At 36.4% G+C, this 20,636-nt stretch overlaps 1 protein-coding gene across 1 annotated transcript; it reads left to right on the forward strand.

The window, feature by feature from the left end:
* Positions 1-374: 374 nt before the first annotated feature.
* On the forward strand, positions 375-16,468 carry LOC146923995 (cucumisin-like). Its single transcript, XM_085709066.1, has 10 exons — positions 375-470; positions 588-676; positions 1,291-1,385; positions 1,473-1,713; positions 1,803-2,328; positions 2,571-2,674; positions 2,793-3,011; positions 3,098-3,212; positions 3,299-3,512; positions 15,780-16,468. Exons 1-10 carry the CDS (start codon positions 375-377, stop codon positions 16,433-16,435), a joined length of 2,355 nt encoding a protein of 784 aa, XP_085565192.1. The 3' UTR covers positions 16,436-16,468.
* Positions 16,469-20,636: the final 4,168 nt, after the last annotated feature.

Consider the following 20,636-nt stretch of genomic DNA (forward strand, 5'->3'; position numbering starts at 1 on the left):
TTAATGTCTAATTATCAAATTTATTGAAATAATGTAACTGAGTACCCCCATCCCCACCCCCGAAATACGTAAAATAGAATAAATTTTATTTGTTTTGATCCATTTTCTTTGATATACATGGCTTCACATTTAAAGTGATTGTATATATCTATTTATGATTATCAAAGTATAATTTTCTCAAATTAGTTACACTTTCAATTTTTTCTCTCAAATATTCTTTTACATTAACTTTTTCTTTTTGTCTTCCTTGATTAGTGGGAATTTCTTCCAAAACAAATATGATATAAAAGACATAAGTTTACCTAAAGGAATTTGCATGCATATATTAACACATGATATTAATCATTTTTTGTTGTGTCATTACTAGCTTGACAATGGATCATAGATATTCTCTTGGGCATTTGTTTTTCCTCCTTAGCCTTACTTATCTACTGGTGGAATGTTACTCATCGTCTAAAGATGATCTAAAGGCAAAACACTAAATCTTTAACTTTTTAAATATTCGTGGTTCTTTTTTCCGATGATTTAATTTTACTAGAATAAATGATTTTTTTTGTTTATGATAAATATGTTTTATTATATTGCAGACTTACATTGTCTACATGGGAAAAAACATTAACGATGAAACTTCTTCGTTGTTACTTTACCAAAATATGCTACAACAAGTTACGAAAAGGTTAGATTTTTTCATCAATTTTTTAGTCACTTATTATAAGAAAAGAGTCTTTGTTTGAAGATCAAAAACCTTCGATAATTTCAGAAAGACTATCAAAAAACATTTATAATGTATTATTGAAGACCCGATATCCTCTGAGAATTAGGGCGTCAAAAAATCTTATCGACATGTGTTTGTAAATTCTCATCAAGTACTTTTCTTTTCCGATGGTCATGCATGTCTATCAACAATGTTGTCGAATATATATTGGTCCATATCAAAGGTTAAAAGCTTTAGAAATGACAAAATTGTTGATAGGGTTAGGTCTGTTGCTAAGATTTTTAACCTTCTATTATTAGAAAGAAAATAAATTTAAATGGCATACTAAACTATTTTTCTTATCCCTTTTTGACATTCATAACTTTAGTAATTCAACACCGAAGTCCATACTCCACCATTATAAGCATGCCTTCGGTGGATTTGAGGCAAAATTAATAGTGGAAGAAGCCGACAAAATGGACTTAATATTAAGTTATTATTATATCAAACTTTAGTCATGTTTTTCAGTGGCTTATTGAATGTACATTATTATTTTTCTTCTTTATCTTACCAATTCTTTTTATTCATAATTTTAGCAATCAAGAACCAAAACCTATACTCCAGCATTACAAGAGGAGTTTTAATGGCTTTGTGGTCAACCTTACAAAGGAAGAAGCCAGTAAAATGGCCGGTGTGTGAGGATATTGTTTTTTTTTTTTTTTTAAAATATAAAAATAACACGTCATCTTCTTGAATATTCATGAATTTGATAATGTAGGTCTCGACGGGGTGGTGTCTGTTTTTGCCAACAAAAAGAGACACCTCCATACAACCAGATCATGGAATTTCATTGGACTTACACAATACGTGAAAAGAGAACATTCTGAAAGTGATGTTATTGTTGGGGTAATCGATTCTGGAGTTTGGCCAGAATCTGCAAGTTTCAATGATAACGGTTTCACCCAACCACCTGCCAAATGGAAGGGGACTTGCGACACTTCTAATTTTACCTGCAACAAGTAAGTTATGATGCCTTAATATATAGAGATGATCAGATGAAAGAAAGACAAAAAATAGAATGCTAATATAAATTGACATGTCCTTGCAGTAAAATTATTGGAGCTAGGTATTACTTATCAATTTTTGATGAACCATTGGACCAAAAAGATATAGAATCTCCAAGAGATTCAAGTGGACATGGAACACATACGGCTTCAACTGCAGCTGGGAACCCGGTTAACATGGCTAGCATGTTAGGCCTAGCACAAGGAACAACAAGAGGTGGAGCCCCATCTGCACGAATTGCAGTCTACAAAGTGTGCTGGACTAATGGCTGCTTTGATTCAAATATTCTTGCTGCATTCGATGATGCAATTGCAGATGGTGTGGATATATTATCGGTCTCGTTGGGATCTGATTCAAATGTTGACACTGTCTATTTTAGAGATGGAATTTCCATTGGAGCATTTCATGCTATGCGGCATGGAGTGTTGACAGTGGTGTCAGCGGGAAACTCGGGTCCAGGTCCTTCATCCCTAAATAATTTTTCACCCTGGACAATTGTTGTGGGTGCTAGCACATTAGATAGAAGGTTTGTTACCAAGGTCAAACTAGGAGACAATAGAACATATGAGGTAAATTACTCTTTTATTTCTTATGATATATGAGGCCTTAATTCATTATGTGGTTAAAGAATTTATAATTTATATCCTCGCGGTGATCTCATTTTTTGAATTCAATCTCAGATAATTCACTTTCTAAGTTCATGATATGAATCTTAGATTAAATTTTTTTATATGTACGTGTATGTGTGCCCGCATAAGTAAATAATAATAACATCGATATTAATTTTAATACATTTGTTTCGTATGTTTAGGGTGTCTCATTGAATACATTTGACCTTGAGGAGAAACTATACCCTCTTGTTTACGGTGGAGATGCTCCAAATACTATAGCAGGATTTGATCAACACGAGTCTAGGTAACTAGCCTCCATATCCTTACTTAATAATAGTATTTGCTAAAAAATGAGCATTATTTAAAACCGAGAAACTTTCGAAAATCAACGATTTGTTAATGAAACTATTCTAAAATTGCAGGTTTTGCTCACCCAACACATTGAGTGATAAGTTGGTGAAGGGCAAAATTGTTCTATGTGAAGGAAATATAGGAGCTCCAGAAGCCTTAAGAGCAGGTGCTGTTGGTGTTTTGACACAAAAACATAGTTTTCCAGATGGTGCACACCCTTATCCCTTGCCCGCATGTACCCTTCAATCAAAGGATGCTGCTGATATACGTAAATATATACGCTCTACTAGGTATCATCAAGTGCAAGATCCATACAGACTAACAATAGTTTATAGAACCACACTCATCTAATTTTATTCTATTAATCAACTTACAGGAGTCCAAGTGCCAGCATATTAAGGACCATTGAGTTATATGATGATAAATTGGCACCTATGGTTGCCTCTTTCTCATCAAGGGGTCCAAACAATTCTACATCTGAAATTCTTAAGGTAATTTCTATGAATGAACAAATTTAATATATCTATATCATTTTAACAATATTTGTAGTTAACTTTTCTTTTGTTTGATATTGTAGCCGGATTTAACTGCTCCAGGAGTAAATATTATAGCTAGTTGGCCGTCAATTGTTCCTATTTCTGAATATCCCGGTGAGAGCAGAAAAATAGAGTTTAATGTTATTTCAGGAACATCAATGTCGTGCCCGCATGTGTCTGGTGCAGCAGCGTACATCAAATCCTTTCATCCCACATGGTCACCTGCTGCTATCTGCTCAGCGCTAATGACAACAGGTATAATAAAAACGAGTATTGTTACGCCTCAATTAAAAAGTCATTGAAAAATAGAAAACTAAACTTAGCACATGCTTCTAAAAATAGTTTAGGTTTATTTGATTTGAGGTGAATATATTTTATTTTAGATATTTTTGAAGGTGAGAAAAACACAAGAAGGGGGGGTTGAATTGTGTTTTAGAAAAATTCTTCGTTTCTCCTAAAAACTGAACACACTGATCAGAAGCTAAGCAAGTCAGCTTCTGAAGTGATAATCAGAATCTAAATGCAGCGGAATAAAACAGAGAGAAAGGAGAAGAACGACACAAAGCAATTATACTGGTTCCTTCCACAATCCGGAAGTAGTCCAGTCCCCCTTGCACTTCCAAGGAGATTTCACTATGAGTAATATCTGATTACAAATGCTCAAGCACACAAGCAAGAGACTTCCTTTGCTCAAGCACACAAGCAAGAGACTTCCTTTGCTCAAGAACACAATCAAGAGACTTCCTGCTCAAGCACAACTGCAAGAGGCTTCCTAACTAAACAAAATTACACAGAAAATTGTTTAAGGTTGAACACTTGATATACAATCAGAGGTGCTCACAATACAAATCAGATACAGACTCAATGGACTTAAGAATTTCTAAGATATGACTTTGAGACACAGAAATTCTAAGTGAATGCAGAACAATTTCAGCAGAGGTTTGGTACTTGTGAAAATCTTGTGAGTCTTTCGTTCAGCGTTCTTGCATTTTCAATTCTCTAGGTCTTCATTCCTTTATATAGAGGTGTGAAAGAGACGTTGTGAAATTGCCAGCACACCAAAGAGTCGTTGTTGAAGCTTGATCTTTCACCAATGATCTTTTGCCTGATTTGGTTGCTGTCCTATGAAGAACAAATTTGAAATCCATTCCTTATCCAAGGGAACATCTATGCAGGCGAAACCGTATTCTGGAGCTGTTTTCTTGTCCTGTAGCGCGGACACAAAACAGAGTAGTGGAGAACGTGGTTGTACAATTCGTACAAAGTACAATGTCAACGCTTTCGTCCAAATTGCAAACACACGCCTTCAAACACCTTTGAAATGACCGTTGCAAACTCCACTAATCCTTTGTTTGTGTTTTCGAATCCAATAGACAGCTTTTGCATTGATAATTCTTCAATTCTTGATTCTTTGCAAATCCAGTTGATATTCAGCTTCTGGTGAAATGGCTTCTGATGAGGCAGCTTCTGATGATGCAGCTTCTGATGATGCAGCTTCTGATGAGATGACTTCTGCAGCTTCTGATGATGCAGCTTCTGATGATGTGGCTTCTGGACCTCTTGTCTTCAGGAGCACTATTCTTCAGGAGCAGCTTACTTCAGGAGCGCTATTTCTTCAGGAGCAGCTTGACTTCAGGAGCGCTTTTTCTTCAGGAGCAAGTTGCCTTCAGGAGTGTCCAAGCTTCAAATTTTTTGTTGTTTCCATAGCTCTTTATTTGCTCATTCAGAACCAATGATGATGTAACTTTATAATTATGGTCCTGTACACTTGAACAAATATTAGCTAGTCCAATTTACAATTTTTAATACCTTGTTATCATCAAAACTCTTTAAGGTTTATTGTTAAACACATTTTGTTCCAACAATCTCCCCCTTTTTGATGATGACAAACAAAAGTATTTAAAATTGATCAATTGTTGTTAATCTAATTAACAAGTTGACTTTGGGGTTCTGAGGTTTGTAAGCTCAAACTCCCCCTGAGTCTGATAGTCTTTAAGGTGAGGTTTGTAAGCTCCCCCTAAGTTCTATCCAGGTTAATTAAATTCATTTTTCGCGCAATAATATTATCAGAGCTTAAAAGCAAAATTGAATCATTGAAAGAATTAACTTATAGATAAGAAGAATGGTTCAATTAACTTTACTTGAATTTTGATACTCCTTCGTTCATTCATAGCTTATACCAATAAGGTAAAAAGATAGAAGTTTTTCAAAAATTTCAAATGCCATTAATGGGGCTCAGAGCCTTTAAATACTTGTCACATATACTCCCCCTTTTGTCATTATCAAAAAAAAGTTAAAATAAATCTAAGCACAAAAGACAAAAAGATATGAGAAAAACTCAAACGTGAGAGAGTATACTAAGCAATGAACTAAATAAATCAGAGCAAAAATCATGTATATTCAATTTTCAGAAGCAGCTAAACAGTTAGAATCAGTAAGCATTCAGAAGCAAAAGAAATAAGACAAGATGATTTCAGAAGCAGGAACTAAGAAAATAAAACAAACAACAAACAAAAAGTAAAACACAAGGGTGTGCAACTAAGGGTTGGTTTGATGTTGTTTCTTCATTTCTTCCATTTCTTCAATCTTCTTCTTCAACAGTTCTTCAAGTTGTTGTTGCCTCTGAAGAAGAGCTTGTTCCCTTTCTCTAGCTTCTTGCTGCTGTTGTGCCATCTGTTTCTTCAGAAGCTTACACAGCCTTGCTTCTCTGGTCAAGTAATCCGTTTCAAAGAAGAAAGGCTGGTTTGCCAGGAGCAGTGTAGAGCTTCTTACTCTCAGACTCTGATTCACTTGCTCCATTAGCCTTCTGACTGAAGCTTGCTTGACTCTGATGCATTTGGCCTTGATTTCTTCAATAACCCCAGCTGCCCGGTTCTGAAGAGATGCCCAGGAGTCTTCATATGCACCTGTGAGATCAATTATCCTTCTTTGATCCACCAGATTATGCATCTGACTCAAGATTGTGAGAAGCTCAGAGTTAATATATCCAGATTCCAGGATGTTTGTGGGTGGATGATCAAGGGTTTCAAGATCAGAATCACTGATTTCTAAATCTTGAATAGGGTTAGGAACTGGAATGGTAAGGAGTGTTTGTGTGTTAGAAGATGAGGGCTGGTCAGAATCAATGTGTGTGGTGGAGGTTGAGGCTTGAACATTGACTAGAGAGATGTCAACATCCATGGGAGTTGGTTCTGGGGAGAGTTCAGGTAAAGGATGAAATTCAGTTTCAGTTGGTGGTTGTTGTGGTGAAGTTGTTGTTTGATTGTTGAGTTGGGGGTCAATGATAGCTATTGGTGATTGTGGGGGTGTTGTGGGTTTATGTGGTTCAGGTGTATGTTGATGGGGGTTTTCTGAAACAACATTTTCAGAAGCAGCTGCTTCTGGAGTTGTTTCAGAGGCCTTTTCTGAAGTAGATTCAACATTTTCTGGAGGAATCATGTTGAGAGGTTGAATGTTAAGAGGTTGAGGGTGAAGGCGAAAAATAGTATCAATGACTCTTTCTCTCTGCTCAGCCAATTCAGCCAACTTTTCATTAATTATGTGACCAACTGGTTCATAAGTAGTTGACTGAGAGGGCTTATCGTTGGTTTTGGTTGATGTTGATTGGCTTTTTACTGGTTTTCGAAACAGTTGAGCTAAGGGTATATCATCATCAGAATCATCAGAATCTGATAATGATTTGGATGCGGAATCTGATGATATATTAATTACCTTTTCTGGTTCAGGATCAGAATCCTCCTTTGCAGGCTCACTGGACATCTGCAACAGTTGCTTGGCTTCTGATACTACAGATTCTTGTAGCTCAGCAGCAATTTCCAAGACTTTTTCAGCTGCTGCCTTCTTCTCTTGTAACTCCTTTAACTCCAAATCAGAAGCAGCTAGAGCTGTTAAGGTGATATGAGGGAAATCCTTGGTTTTCCTCAAGGCTGGCTTCCTCTTCCTCTTTGGTATAGCAGGTTGATCAAGGGAAATGCCAACACCCATGACCATCCTGGAATCTATGTCTTCAATGGCTTCTTCAATAGAAGGTACTGATGAACTACCAATTTTGAGCTTGTCAGAAGCAACTTTTGCCTTTTTAGCAGGTTGTTCAACCTCTAGATATTCATCTGCAGTCATTTTCCTTTTTGACTTTCTGCCTCTGGCTCGTGGCAGAGCACCACCATACATTTCCTCTGGAATATCTTCCAATCTGATTCTCTCATTGGTTGCCTCAAAATGTTCCTTGATATAGTACAACTGCACTTCAATGGGATCCTTCTTGCAGATGGGTGGAAAGTCCTTCATAAGATCAGACATAACAAGTGATTCACTTAAATCAGTTTGAAGTTTGGTGACTTCACTGATTAGCTTCATATTCAATAGAGTATGAGCATTAATGAATTTTCCAGTTTTGGTGTCAAGTAACTGATCTGTGAAGCCTTGAGATTGACTGAGACTGTCCAAGATACCTCCTTGATAGAATATCTCTGAGAGGAGTCTTCCATAAGGAACCCAGGGTTTATCCAGTAGCTGACTCTGTTTCAAACACTCTACCAAGTACTTGAACATGTATTTGGGCACATTCACCTTTTCCTTCTTGATGAAGTGCTGGAGAAGCACCTTCTGAGCTAGATTTGGCTTCACACAGTCACCACTTGGAAACAGGTTCTCATTCTGAATCTTCAGAAGCATCTTAGTTTCCATGCTCAATTCAGCATATTTCTTCTCCTTCTCAGAATTGTATATTACCAAGTTGGCTTGCTTTTTCCAAATGCGTTTTTCAGCAGCATCTGAAAGATCAATTCCAGAGTAGTATCCAGAGGCTGCAGCCTTGAGAACATACTCTATGTGCCATTGTGCAATTCTTATTGGAATACCACAGATGCTGGACCTGATTTCATCTTCAACAAATGGCGCAAGACCCATTTCTTCTCTTGTTTTCCCTTCTAATTCAGGATACATTAGCACCATCTGACTTTCCTCAGCTAAGGATGCCGCTTTGTTGTAAAATTTTGCTCTTACCCAGAAGTGTCTAACCAGAGCTTCATATGTTGGTCCATTCAACATTCTGAAATAATCCATGAGTCCTTGCTCTTCATAGTAGCTTCTGATTGAACACCTATGAAAATTCAGAGAATCAAAGTCCACTGGATTCTCTATCTGAACCTGCAAATCCCATTCTTCCAATTTCATGCTTCTTCCTCTGTAGTCATATTCAGGGACCATTCTTGAAGTAGATACTGAATCTTTTCGTTGCGAGCTTGATGATGCCATTTGATGATTGACGAAGATTTGAAGAAGATGAAGATTTTAGGGTTCTAAGTTGAGAGAATGCGCTTACTTCGCTAAAGGTTTGAGAGCAAATGTGTTTGTTGTGAGTGAGTAGTGTGTGAATTGACAAAGTGTTAAAAGTAAAACGATTGCAATTCAAAAGAGACAAACAAACATAACATTAATGACAAAATTGGGGGCGCGTGAAAAGTACTTTCAAAGCTTTAAATCATCATTGCCCTTTTTAGTTATACACCAATACATACAGGCCACGTAAGAAGTTCACAGAGTAACTACCAAGTTAGTGGGCCAGAAGTTACTTTTTAAAAGGTAACTTCCAACGTTTCCACTAATTCAACTATTCAGAAGCAACAAATCCAGCTTCTGGACTTCAGATGCTGACGTCATCATCAGAAGCGAGTTTTCCTCAGAACCTCAATAAAGAGCTTCTGATGGACTACTGCTTCTGAACTAACTTCATAACCTAAAATCCTATTCAGGAGCAAGCAAGCATTTAATGAGATACAAAGTGCATGTTCAAATTTTTCTTTATAAAATCAAATCTTTCAACAGTTAAAAGCTTAGTAAATATATCAGCCCATTGATTTTCAGTATCAATGAATTGTATATCTAAAATTCCTTTTTGAACATAATCTCTGATAAAATGGTGTTTGATTTCAATGTGCTTCGCTCTTGAATGCAAAATTGGATTTTTAGACAAACAAATAGCAGCAGTATTATCACAATAAATGGGAATACTGTTAGCAGTTATCTGATAATCTTCCAACTGATGTTTCATCCAAAGTAGTTGTGTACAACAACTTGCAGCTGAAATGTATTCTGCTTCTGCTGTAGACATAGCAATAGTTGTTTGTCTTTTGCTAGCCCAGGATATAAGATTATCACCCAGAAATTGACAATTGCCACTGGTTGACTTTCTTTCAATCCTATCACCAGCATAATCAGCATCACAGAATCCAATTAGCTTATAATCTGAGGATTTCCTATAAAGGAGTCCAAGATTAGTTGTTCCCTTCAAATACCTGAAGATTCTCTTGACAGCAGTCATATGAGATTCTCTAGGATCTGATTGGAATCTTGCACACAAGCATACACTGAATAAAATGTCTGGCCTAGATGCAGTGAGGTATAACAAAGAACCAATCATACCTCTATACAGCTTCTGATCTACTTTAGCTCCTTCATCTTCTTTGCTTAAGGTGCACGTAGGGTGCATTGGAGTGTTCATCACTTTACAATCTTCAAGTTTGAACTTCTTCAGAAGCTCCTTTGTGTACTTTGATTGATGAACATAGACTCCATCTTTGCATTGATTGATTTGAATGCCCAGGAAGAATTTCAGCTCTCCCATCATGCTCATTTCAAATTCATCCTGCATTAACTCAGAAAATTCCTTGCAAAGAGATGCATTAGTAGAACCAAATATTATATCATCAACATATATTTGCACAACAAGAATATCTTTCCCAAGGGTCCTTCTGAAGAGTGTAGTGTCAACCTGTCCTCTTTTAAAATCATTTTTGATTAAGAAATTACTTAGTCTATCATACCAAGCTCTGGGAGCTTGTTTCATGCCATATAGTGATTTCTTCAGTTTAAAAACATGGTCAGGATATTTAATATCCTCAAATCCAGGAGGTTGCTTAACATACACTTCTTCTTCTATGACACCATTGAGAAATGCACTCTTGACATCCATCTGATATAATATTATGCCATGATTAACTGCATAGGAAAGAAGTAACCTGATTGCTTCCAATCTTGCAACTGGAGCAAACGTTTCAGTGTAATCAATGCCTTCTTGTTGACTATACCCTTTTGCAACAAGCCTGGCTTTGTTTCTTGTTACTTCACCTTGCTCATTCAGCTTGTTTCTGAATACCCATTTTGTTCCAATAATGTTCTTGTGCTGAGGTTTGGGTATCAGATCCCACACATCATTTCTTTGAAATTGATTCAACTCTTCTTGCATAGCTAGGATCCATCCATCATCTGAAAGTGCTTCATCAACTATTGTAGGTTCAATCATTGAGATTAGTCCAATCATTGACTCTTCTTGTCTGAAATGTGATCTTGTTCTTCTTGGACTATCTTTGTTTCCAATGATTAGCTCTTCAGGATGTGAAGACTTGTGTTTGAATGTGTTTCTGGGAGGATCTTCTTGATGTGAGCCATCTTGTGCTTCATCAGAAGCAGTTTCATCTTGCGCTTCTGATGTGGGTTCAGCTTCTGGACTATCTTCAGACTCAGCTATCTGATCAGGTTCTGGAGTAGCTTCAGGAACCTGTATCTCTGCAAAACTTTCACCTTGCTTTGAAGTTTTATCTTCAAGCTCCTTGTCATCAAATTTAACGTGCATAGATTCTTCAACACAGAGTGTTTCTGAATTATACACTCTGTATGCCTTTGACTTTTCAGAGTAACCTAAAAAGATTCCTCTTTGGGCCTTGGCATCAAATTTCTTTAGGTAGAGCTTGTTGTTCAGAATGTAACAAGTACATCCAAATTGATGAAAGTAAGAGATATTGGGTTTTCTTCCTTTAAAGAGTTCATATGCTGTTTTCTCCAAAATAGGTCTAATATAGATCCTGTTTTGAACATAGCATGCTGTATTCACTGCTTCTGCCCAAAAATGTTTTGGTAAATTGTTTTCATGAATCATGGTTCTGGCCATTTCTTGTAAAGTTCTATTCTTTCTCTCTACAACCCCATTTTGTTGTGGTGTTCTAGGAGAAGAGAATTCATGGAAAATTCCATGTTTTTCACAAAAAGCTTCAAATGGCTCATTTTCAAATTCTCCACCATGATCACTTCTGATTTTCAAAATTTTTGATTCTTTTTCAGATTGAATTTGGGTGCAGAAGCTACTGAATACATCACACGCAACATCTTTACTCTTTATGAATTTCACCCAAGTCCATCTGCTGTAATCATCAACAATGACTAATCCATATCTACTTCCATATAAGGATGCAGTGCTCACTGGTCCAAATAAATCAATATGGAGTAGTTCTAAAGGTCTTGAGGTTGAAACAATGTCTTTGGTTTTAAAAGATGATTTCACAATTTTCCCTCTCTGACATGCACCACAGAGTGCATCTGAATGATAGTCAATGTCAGGTAGCCCTTTCACAAGTTGTAACTTACTAAGCTTAGAGATTAACCTCCAGTTAGCATGTCCCAACCTTCTGTGCCACATCCATTTCTTATCATTCACTGATAGTAGGCAAACCACCTTCTGATCAGCCAGTTCAGAAAAATTGATTTTATAGACATTGTCAACTCTCTTCCCTTTGAACACAATGGATTTGTCTTCCTTGTTGATTACTGTACAGTTGGGTTTTTCAAAAAGCACATCATAACCATTATCACAAAATTGACTAATGCTCAAAAGGTTATGTTCAAGACCATCTACCAACCATACATTATTAATTGAGGTAGAGGAATTACCAATAGTTCCTGTACCTATGATCTTGCCTGACTGGTTGCCTCCAAATTTCACATTTCCTCCCTCTTTCATTGTTAGGCTGAGGAACATGGACTTGTCTCCTGTCATGTGTCTTGAGCAACCACTGTCTAGGTACCATGATCTTTGCTTTGGCACTGCTCTTAGACATACCTGCATCATTGACATTTTTAGATTTAGGTACCCATTGTTCTATGGGTCCTGGAAGGTTAGTACTTAAGGCTTTACTCTTCACTTCTTGTACCTTCTGCTGTGAGTTGGGTTGCTTCTGATTAACCATCACCTTAGGTTTTGGTACTTCAGAAGCAGTAACTGTCTTCTTCTGAAACTTAGACTTCAGAACCCCGGATTTTGGTTTCACCAGACTCTGAGGAATAGGTTCTGATCTTTTCAGGATCCTAACCTTTGAAGTTTTGGAATCAGATTTGATCATAGCCTTTGACTTAGAGTTCTTTGGCTTTGAAGTAATCTTAGCTTTAGAACTAGAAGCTTCAGGTTCTGATTGAACAACAGTTTCCAACTCAGTCCCTTCTGGTACAAAGAATGTTTTCAGACCCTCCTTGATGCATTCACAACAAGACTTTAGATTGGTTTTCTCCAGTTTCACTTCTGGGAAACCAATTCCTCTGCCATTGTTCTTGTAAATGCTATAAATCATAGAAGCCACTCTGCTTCTGTCAATGCCAGATATAATGAAATCTTCAAGAGCAATTTCATGATTACTTAAAGGTTTTTCATTACACTTTTCTTGTAGCTTCTGACATAAGAACCTGAGCTGGTCTTCATATGTTTTACACATGAAGTCAAAGCCCCTAAGTCCTTGTTCAGAAGCTTTCAGATCCAATAGAGTTGATTTTTGCTGTTGTACCAAATCAGCATATTTTTCTTTTAAATCCTTCAACTCATTGGTTCTTACTTCAAAATGTGTAAGAAGTTCTTTAAGTGACTCAACAAGTTCATCTCTGGGAATTTTGGAATATACCTCATTTTCATCTTCTGAGTCTGAATCTGATCCAGCTTCTGAAGTTGCTGTTGCTACCAACCCAACAGCTACCTTTGCATCTTCATCAGCTTCCTCTTTATCAGATCCAGATTCACTACCCAAATCATCCCAGGTTGCCATTAAACTCTGCTTAATCTGCTTCTTGAATTTGCTTGGTTTGAATGTAGACCTATTTGATTTGTCCTTTGACTTTTCTCTTTGAAGATCAGGGCATTCAGCAATGAAGTGTCCAGGCTTCTTACAGTTGAAGCATCCCTTCTGATCTTCTTTCCTTGAGCTTCTGAAGTTACCCTTTTTGGCGAGAAACTTTCTGTTCTTCTTGGCCAGATATTGAAGTCTGTTTGAGAGCATGGCCATTTCAGCAGCATCTGGTTCAGAATCTGAACTTGACTGTTCTTCCTCTTCAGATTCAACCACTCTGAGAGCTTTTGATGACTTGCCTTTGGATGGAAGGGCTATTGATTTACTCTTCTTAGTAGACTCATGTTCATTAAGACTTAACTCATGAACTTTGAGAGAACTAACAAGATCTTCGACACTTAAAGTGTTTAAATCTTTAGCTTCCTCAATGGCAGTCACCTTCGGTCTCCATCTGGCAGGTAAGCTTCTGAGAATCTTGCTTACATGATCAGAAGCAACATAGCTCTTCTTTAGAATCTGTAGCCCAGAAACTAAGGTTTGAAACCTTGAGTACATCTCCTCAATAGTTTCATCATCCTTCATCTTGAATAACTCATACTGATGTACAAGCAGGAGAGCCTTTGCTTCTTTGACCTTCTTGCTCCCTTCATAATTTGAACAGAGAGAAGCAAACATAGCTTTAGCAGTGGATTTGTCACTCATCTTCATGTATTCTGCTTTGGGTATGGCAGTGACAAGAGCTCCTCTGATAATATGATGCTTCTTGTAAAGTTTCCTCAGTTCTGGAGTATGTTTCTTTCTATCCACAGCAGCTCCTTCTTCATCAAGGACTAAATCACCAACACCATCTTCCAGAATATCCCATAATTCTTCATCCAGGCTCATGATGTAACTGTAAAAGTTGGTCTTCCACCAAGAGAACTCTTCAGCATCTCCATTGAACTTTGGAACTTTTCCAACACTGGTTTTCTTACTATCACTATAATCATGTGAGACATGTTTATAGCTAGTATCACTAGAACCAGAACCATTAGGAGGAGGAGTAGTCATGTTTTTCTCAGATCTTTGACTGTTGCACGGTTAAGTGGTACACAACAGACCAAGGCTCTAGATACCAATTGAAGGTGAGAAAAACACAAGAAGGGGGGGTTGAATTGTGTTTTAGAAAAATTCTTCGTTTCTCCTAAAAACTGAACACACTGATCAGAAGCTAAGCAAGTCAGCTTCTGAAGTGATAATCAGAATCTAAATGCAGCGGAATAAAACAGAGAGAAAGGAGAAGAACGACACAAAGCAATTATACTGGTTCCTTCCACAATCCGGAAGTAGTCCAGTCCCCCTTGCACTTCCAAGGAGATTTCACTATGAGTAATATCTGATTACAAATGCTCAAGCACACAAGCAAGAGACTTCCTTTGCTCAAGCACACAAGCAAGAGACTTCCTTTGCTCAAGAACACAATCAAGAGACTTCCTGCTCAAGCACAACTGCAAGAGGCTTCCTAACTAAACAAAATTACACAGAAAATTGTTTAAGGTTGAACACTTGATATACAATCAGAGGTGCTCACAATACAAATCAGATACAGACTCAATGGACTTAAGAATTTCTAAGATATGACTTTGAGACACAGAAATTCTAAGTGAATGCAGAACAATTTCAGCAGAGGTTTGGTACTTGTGAAAATCTTGTGAGTCTTTCGTTCAGCGTTCTTGCATTTTCAATTCTCTAGGTCTTCATTCCTTTATATAGAGGTGTGAAAGAGACGTTGTGAAATTGCCAGCACACCAAAGAGTCGTTGTTGAAGCTTGATCTTTCACCAATGATCTTTTGCCTGATTTGGTTGCTGTCCTATGAAGAACAAATTTGAAATCCATTCCTTATCCAAGGGAACATCTATGCAGGCGAAACCGTATTCTGGAGCTGTTTTCTTGTCCTGTAGCGCGGACACAAAACAGAGTAGTGGAGAACGTGGTTGTACAATTCGTACAAAGTACAATGTCAACGCTTTCGTCCAAATTGCAAACACACGCCTTCAAACACCTTTGAAATGACCGTTGCAAACTCCACTAATCCTTTGTTTGTGTTTTCGAATCCAATAGACAGCTTTTGCATTGATAATTCTTCAATTCTTGATTCTTTGCAAATCCAGTTGATATTCAGCTTCTGGTGAAATGGCTTCTGATGAGGCAGCTTCTGATGATGCAGCTTCTGATGATGCAGCTTCTGATGAGATGACTTCTGCAGCTTCTGATGATGCAGCTTCTGATGATGTGGCTTCTGGACCTCTTGTCTTCAGGAGCACTATTCTTCAGGAGCAGCTTACTTCAGGAGCGCTATTTCTTCAGGAGCAGCTTGACTTCAGGAGCGCTTTTTCTTCAGGAGCAAGTTGCCTTCAGGAGTGTCCAAGCTTCAAATTTTTTGTTGTTTCCATAGCTCTTTATTTGCTCATTCAGAACCAATGATGATGTAACTTTATAATTATGGTCCTGTACACTTGAACAAATATTAGCTAGTCCAATTTACAATTTTTAATACCTTGTTATCATCAAAACTCTTTAAGGTTTATTGTTAAACACATTTTGTTCCAACAATTTTAAGCTAATATAAACACTTTTATGTTTTCTTTGGGTTGCAGCTAAGAAGATGAGTTCTGGAAATAATGGTGATGCTGAATTTGGCTATGGAGCTGGTGAAATCAACCCAGTCGAGGCTTTGAATCCTGGTCTAGTATATGATGCAAATGTAGATGATTATATCAGTTTTTTATGCGGACAAGGATTCAATACAACAATTTTACAATTAATAACTGGGGATGACAACACTTGCCTCAACACAACATACACATCAGCAAGAGATTTGAACTATCCCTCTTTTGCTCTAAGAGCCCCACGCCCTAAACACCATGTGAGTGGAAGTTTCACCAGGACAGTCACAAATGTCGGTTTACCTATCTCAACATACAAAGCATTTGTGACATCGCCCAAAGGGTTAAATATTACAGTAAATCCCAATGTTTTATCCTTCACTTCAATTGGAGAGAAAAAGACATTTGTTCTCACAATAGATGGAATATTGAAGAAAGCAATTGGGTCAGGTTCATTGATTTGGGATGATGGAACTTTCAAAGTCAGGAGCCCAATTGTTGTCTATGACGAAAGGGCTGAGAAAGAAGCACCGACCTCAAAGTCTTATGTTCGAGTTGCTATTGTTGTTGGATCTTCCCTTGGTGGTTTTATTATTTTGATTTTAATTTCTATTGTTATTGTTAAGAAATGTTGTAGACAAAGGTAATTTATTTCTGTTGTTATCCTTATGTTCGAGCCTGATTATTATTTTTCATGGAAGAGTAGAGAAATGTAAGGAAGTCAATTTATATTGTAGAAATTACATCTATTGTAATTTTGAAGATACTACTTTATTATATTACTATTGAATAGAATTGTATACTTTTGTCAAAAGCATGCCAAAATTGTGTAATTTTTTTCTAATGTGTGTAAAAGGAAAATAAAATCTATGGTTTTGTGAAACTGAAAAATAAATTATATACTTGTTAAAAATTGAATATATGTTTTTTTTATGTTGGAAAGGCAAAACATATTATTAAAGGATCATGACTCAACACAAGAAGTGCTAACGCTAGATAAAAAAATATCTCATATGTAATTTCACTGCTAACAAAATAGCAAATCAATAAACTCCCTTTTCAACTAAAACACAACGGCAACAACTGTCATAAGGTAAATGTAACATCTGAAGAGATATCTGATACTAGAAGCCAAGATAAACTAAATAAATAGGAATAAAAATTTAAATTGGATAAAAATTGATTCATTTTCAGATCTTTAATACACCAATTACGTAAATGCAATCAAAGCGTACAGCATTAAATAACTTCTAATCTATGACCCTCACTGTGTTCCGGTACTGAACAACACTACATTGAATTGTTGACGAGTAGTCCGAACATACTTCTCAACTTTCCAATGTCAAGCTAAACTTGAAAATATCACCTTAAACATTGTGAGCACAAAGACTCGATAACATAGAATATAAAATGTATTGTGATGTTCTCAGTATTGCCTGGTGTACTAGACATTGGAGGAAATCCCTTCATCAGTTTACTACTTAAGATCTCTTCTATCAAACATATAACCAAATCAACAATGATTTCTATATCTAATAGTCCATGTTACATATTCTAAGTATGGTTACATAACTTCAATTCATTGAAACAACATCAGAACATCACATAAGGAACACTTAAGGATGTCCGGAAACACCCCGAAAGTTCAAAACATGCAAAACAATAAGTATTGTTTAGCACTCGCTCGCCACAGTGAGGTTCCTGCTCGCCTAGCGAGCACCCAGTTCCTGGGAAGCCAAGAAAATGGGTTTCTACTCGGGAAACCCTCCCAAAAACTCCCCAAAACCCCATTTTTGATCCCTTTTGTTCCAAAATCATTTTACAAACTTCAACCAATGTTAACATAGTTTAAAAGAACATTCAAAATATTTCAAAACACGGATTCAATCTTTAAATTCATGAAATCATAGTCAATTTTCCAAAATTCACAAAAACCCACAATTTAATCCAAAACCCATTTTTAACATAATCATTTGCATATATTTCAACATACAAACATACTCAATCATATAACAAGCATGAAGAACATGGTTTGAACAATAATCATCAACAATATCATGATTATCACTCATTTAAGCTAAAACTTCAAAAACAACTTGTTATATAACTTCATACATGAACTTAAGCTAATAAACAACTTAATTTCAAAAAGTACATCATACCATAATTAACATAATTAAATAGCACGAAAATCAATTAATCATAACATCAATTTCATGAAAATCATTTAATCAAACATAACCCATAACCACTCTATCACTCATATTCACTTAATGGTAAATATAAATTTTTTCTTTTACGTAAACTTCAAAAACAACTTTAATCTTCACTCTAATATTCCTCTTGAGCTTTCCCCCAAGCTAGATCTCCCTTTCTCTTGAATTCTCATCTTCTACCTCTTCTCTCCCTTTCTCTCTCTATGCCTCATTTCTCTAAAATGTAACAAATGAGCTTTTGACCTAATTTTCACAAAGACTATTCTCTTAGTCTTATATACTCCTGGGCTTAGTCACACTCATTAATGAAATTAATAACTTTCTATCACTCACAAAATAAAAATGCTCTTTTCCCAAAAGATTTTCTCACTCTCAACCAAACTTCCAAAAATACTCCCTCGTGAGTTACGTCACGCAGCGTGACTTAAGTCACGCTGAAAATTCACACAGAACCCCAGCGTGAGTTAACTCATGCTGGTTTTCTTTCTCACTTTCACTAATATTCTAACTCACGCTATCCTTTAATGCATGATGACATGATGTCATGATTCCATCCTTTAATGATGCCACTTCTTTATATGCATGATGTCATCATTTAATGTGCACTTTCCACCTGCTCTTAGTGCGTGTCACCTACAGTTTAATGATGAAGTAGTTTTGCATCAAAAACAAGATAAGTATTTTTGTATCGTCTCCACAGGGAATAGTGCGTTATCAATGACAGTTTAACATCGATTATCATTCAAAGTATTAAGAGTGCTTGTTTGTTTGAAAAGTGATTAGCTAAACTAATTGCGAAAAGTAAAAGTTGAGAAAGATAAGGATTGAAATTTGTTAGGAGTAGCGTTCCTTAACCAAGCGTCACACGTAACCTAATTGATCCATACGAATTCTAGCTTTGTAAACAACATTAACACAATCAATTCTAAACTACCCTTCGTGTCCAAAGTGATATAATTATTTCTAAGTTATCGTTTAAACATTCGTGTCCAAATTCCTTAAACGATAACAAAGTCGATCGAATAACCTAATCGACCGTGTCCAGCCTGGTTAAGTTATACGAAAGCATTTAGCTCTTGATTATGGTGATTATCACAAGATTAACAAAGATGTCAAGTAAGTTAACCTAAGATATATTGCTATTCTAGCTCAAGATTCAAGAGTTTGTGTCCAAAGCATCTTGAATCTCATTGAAAGTATTAACACAAGAATAACAACAATATTGAATATAAATTGCTAGAAACATATTTTGCAAGATCAAAAGATTACATGTTAAGCAAAGATCAAGTACCTCTCATCCCAACAAAGGGTATTTAGCTACACATCATCATGGAAGCCTTGCAAGGATGGATTGAAAAGGAAGGATTGATTACACTTGTGATGTCTCAACAAAGTATTAAGATCCAACTTCCAAAACCAATCTCACTCTATGAAGAACTACCTTACTTCTCTCTATGAAAATATCTAAACTAAAACCTAAGAGAAGCTAAGAAAATATCAAGCTAAAATATGATAAGATATGATAAGATTCTCTCCAAAGAGTAGCAAGTGGCTATATAAAGACTTCTGCTCTGCCTGAACTCGCAGATGCGAGCTACATCACTCGCAGATGCGAGTTGCTTGCCTGGACCAATGATACTCTGCCACGTCATAACTGAAGGGATCAAACCGCCCTAACTCGCAGTTGCGAGTTAGGGAACTCGCAGTTGCGAGTTACTCGCATTTGGAACTCGCAGTTGCGAGTTTGAGTGCGAGTTCCTTCTCTCTTGGATCAGCTTCTGCCCAAATAGTACTATTTCATGATTTTGGTCTTTAAGCTCTGTCTTGAGGCTTATTTCTGCACAAATGGATAGAGTAATGATAAGTAAAGCGTAATAAGGCATTTAACGCTTATTTCTCGGCTTTTCCATCAATAACTTGTAAAACAAGTAACAAAAAGTGTATGAAATATAACATGAATTTAACACTTTTATGACATTCATCACTCTCCCCAACTTAACTCTTTGTTTGTCCTCAAACAAAAGATTGAAAATCAAACAAGTAAATGACAAGACACAAGTACACAAGGCTTTGAAAACATCTTCAGATGAATGATTTAAAAGTGAATGTGCGGGCAAGTCTAAGTTTCCAACTAATCTAAAATTCTACTACTAACATGAGATGAGTCCTAAGTACAAAGTTCATGTCAAACATTTCAAAACAATAATATATTTATTTACGAACCACACCTAACACACTTCTATGAAAGTAGATAAACAATTGACAACAAATAAGTGAGGGTTATGAACACACATCCGGAAATCAAGTTAACATTCCAATCAAGTTATGTGTCCATCCAAATATCATTTCAAAAGGCATAAAAACATGGATCAAAAGGTCTTTGAGGGTTATAACTTGGCTTGGCTACAAAAGAAATGTCATATGTGGGCAATTGAAATTAAAAAGCCTATCAAAGAGGAACATTCCTTGTATCAACTATTAAAATTCACAATCTTTCCTACCAATCATTACAAACCCTTGGTGCATAAACATGAAGCACTTTGATCTTGACAACTTATTTTCTTTTTGGATTTTTCTTTCTTTTTCTCGTTTTCTTTTTCTTTTCATGTACACATTGTTTTTCTTTTCTTTT

This window comes from Medicago sativa, chromosome 5 (genome assembly GCF_051527215.1).
Source record: "Medicago sativa cultivar Bolivia chromosome 5, Bolivia_mono, whole genome shotgun sequence".
Classification (NCBI taxonomy): Eukaryota; Viridiplantae; Streptophyta; class Magnoliopsida; order Fabales; family Fabaceae; genus Medicago; species Medicago sativa.

Bases quoted from the DNA above. Each gene is read 5' to 3' on its own strand.
- LOC146923995 (XM_085709066.1), top strand. From the start codon at position 375: ATGGATCATAGATATTCTCTTGGGCATTTGTTTTTCCTCCTTAGCCTT. The intron at 471-587 runs GCAAAACACTAA...ATTATATTGCAG, and splicing joins CGTCTAAAGATGATCTAAAG to ACTTACATTGTCTACATGGG. The intron at 3,012-3,097 runs GTATCATCAAGT...ATCAACTTACAG, and splicing joins AAATATATACGCTCTACTAG to GAGTCCAAGTGCCAGCATAT.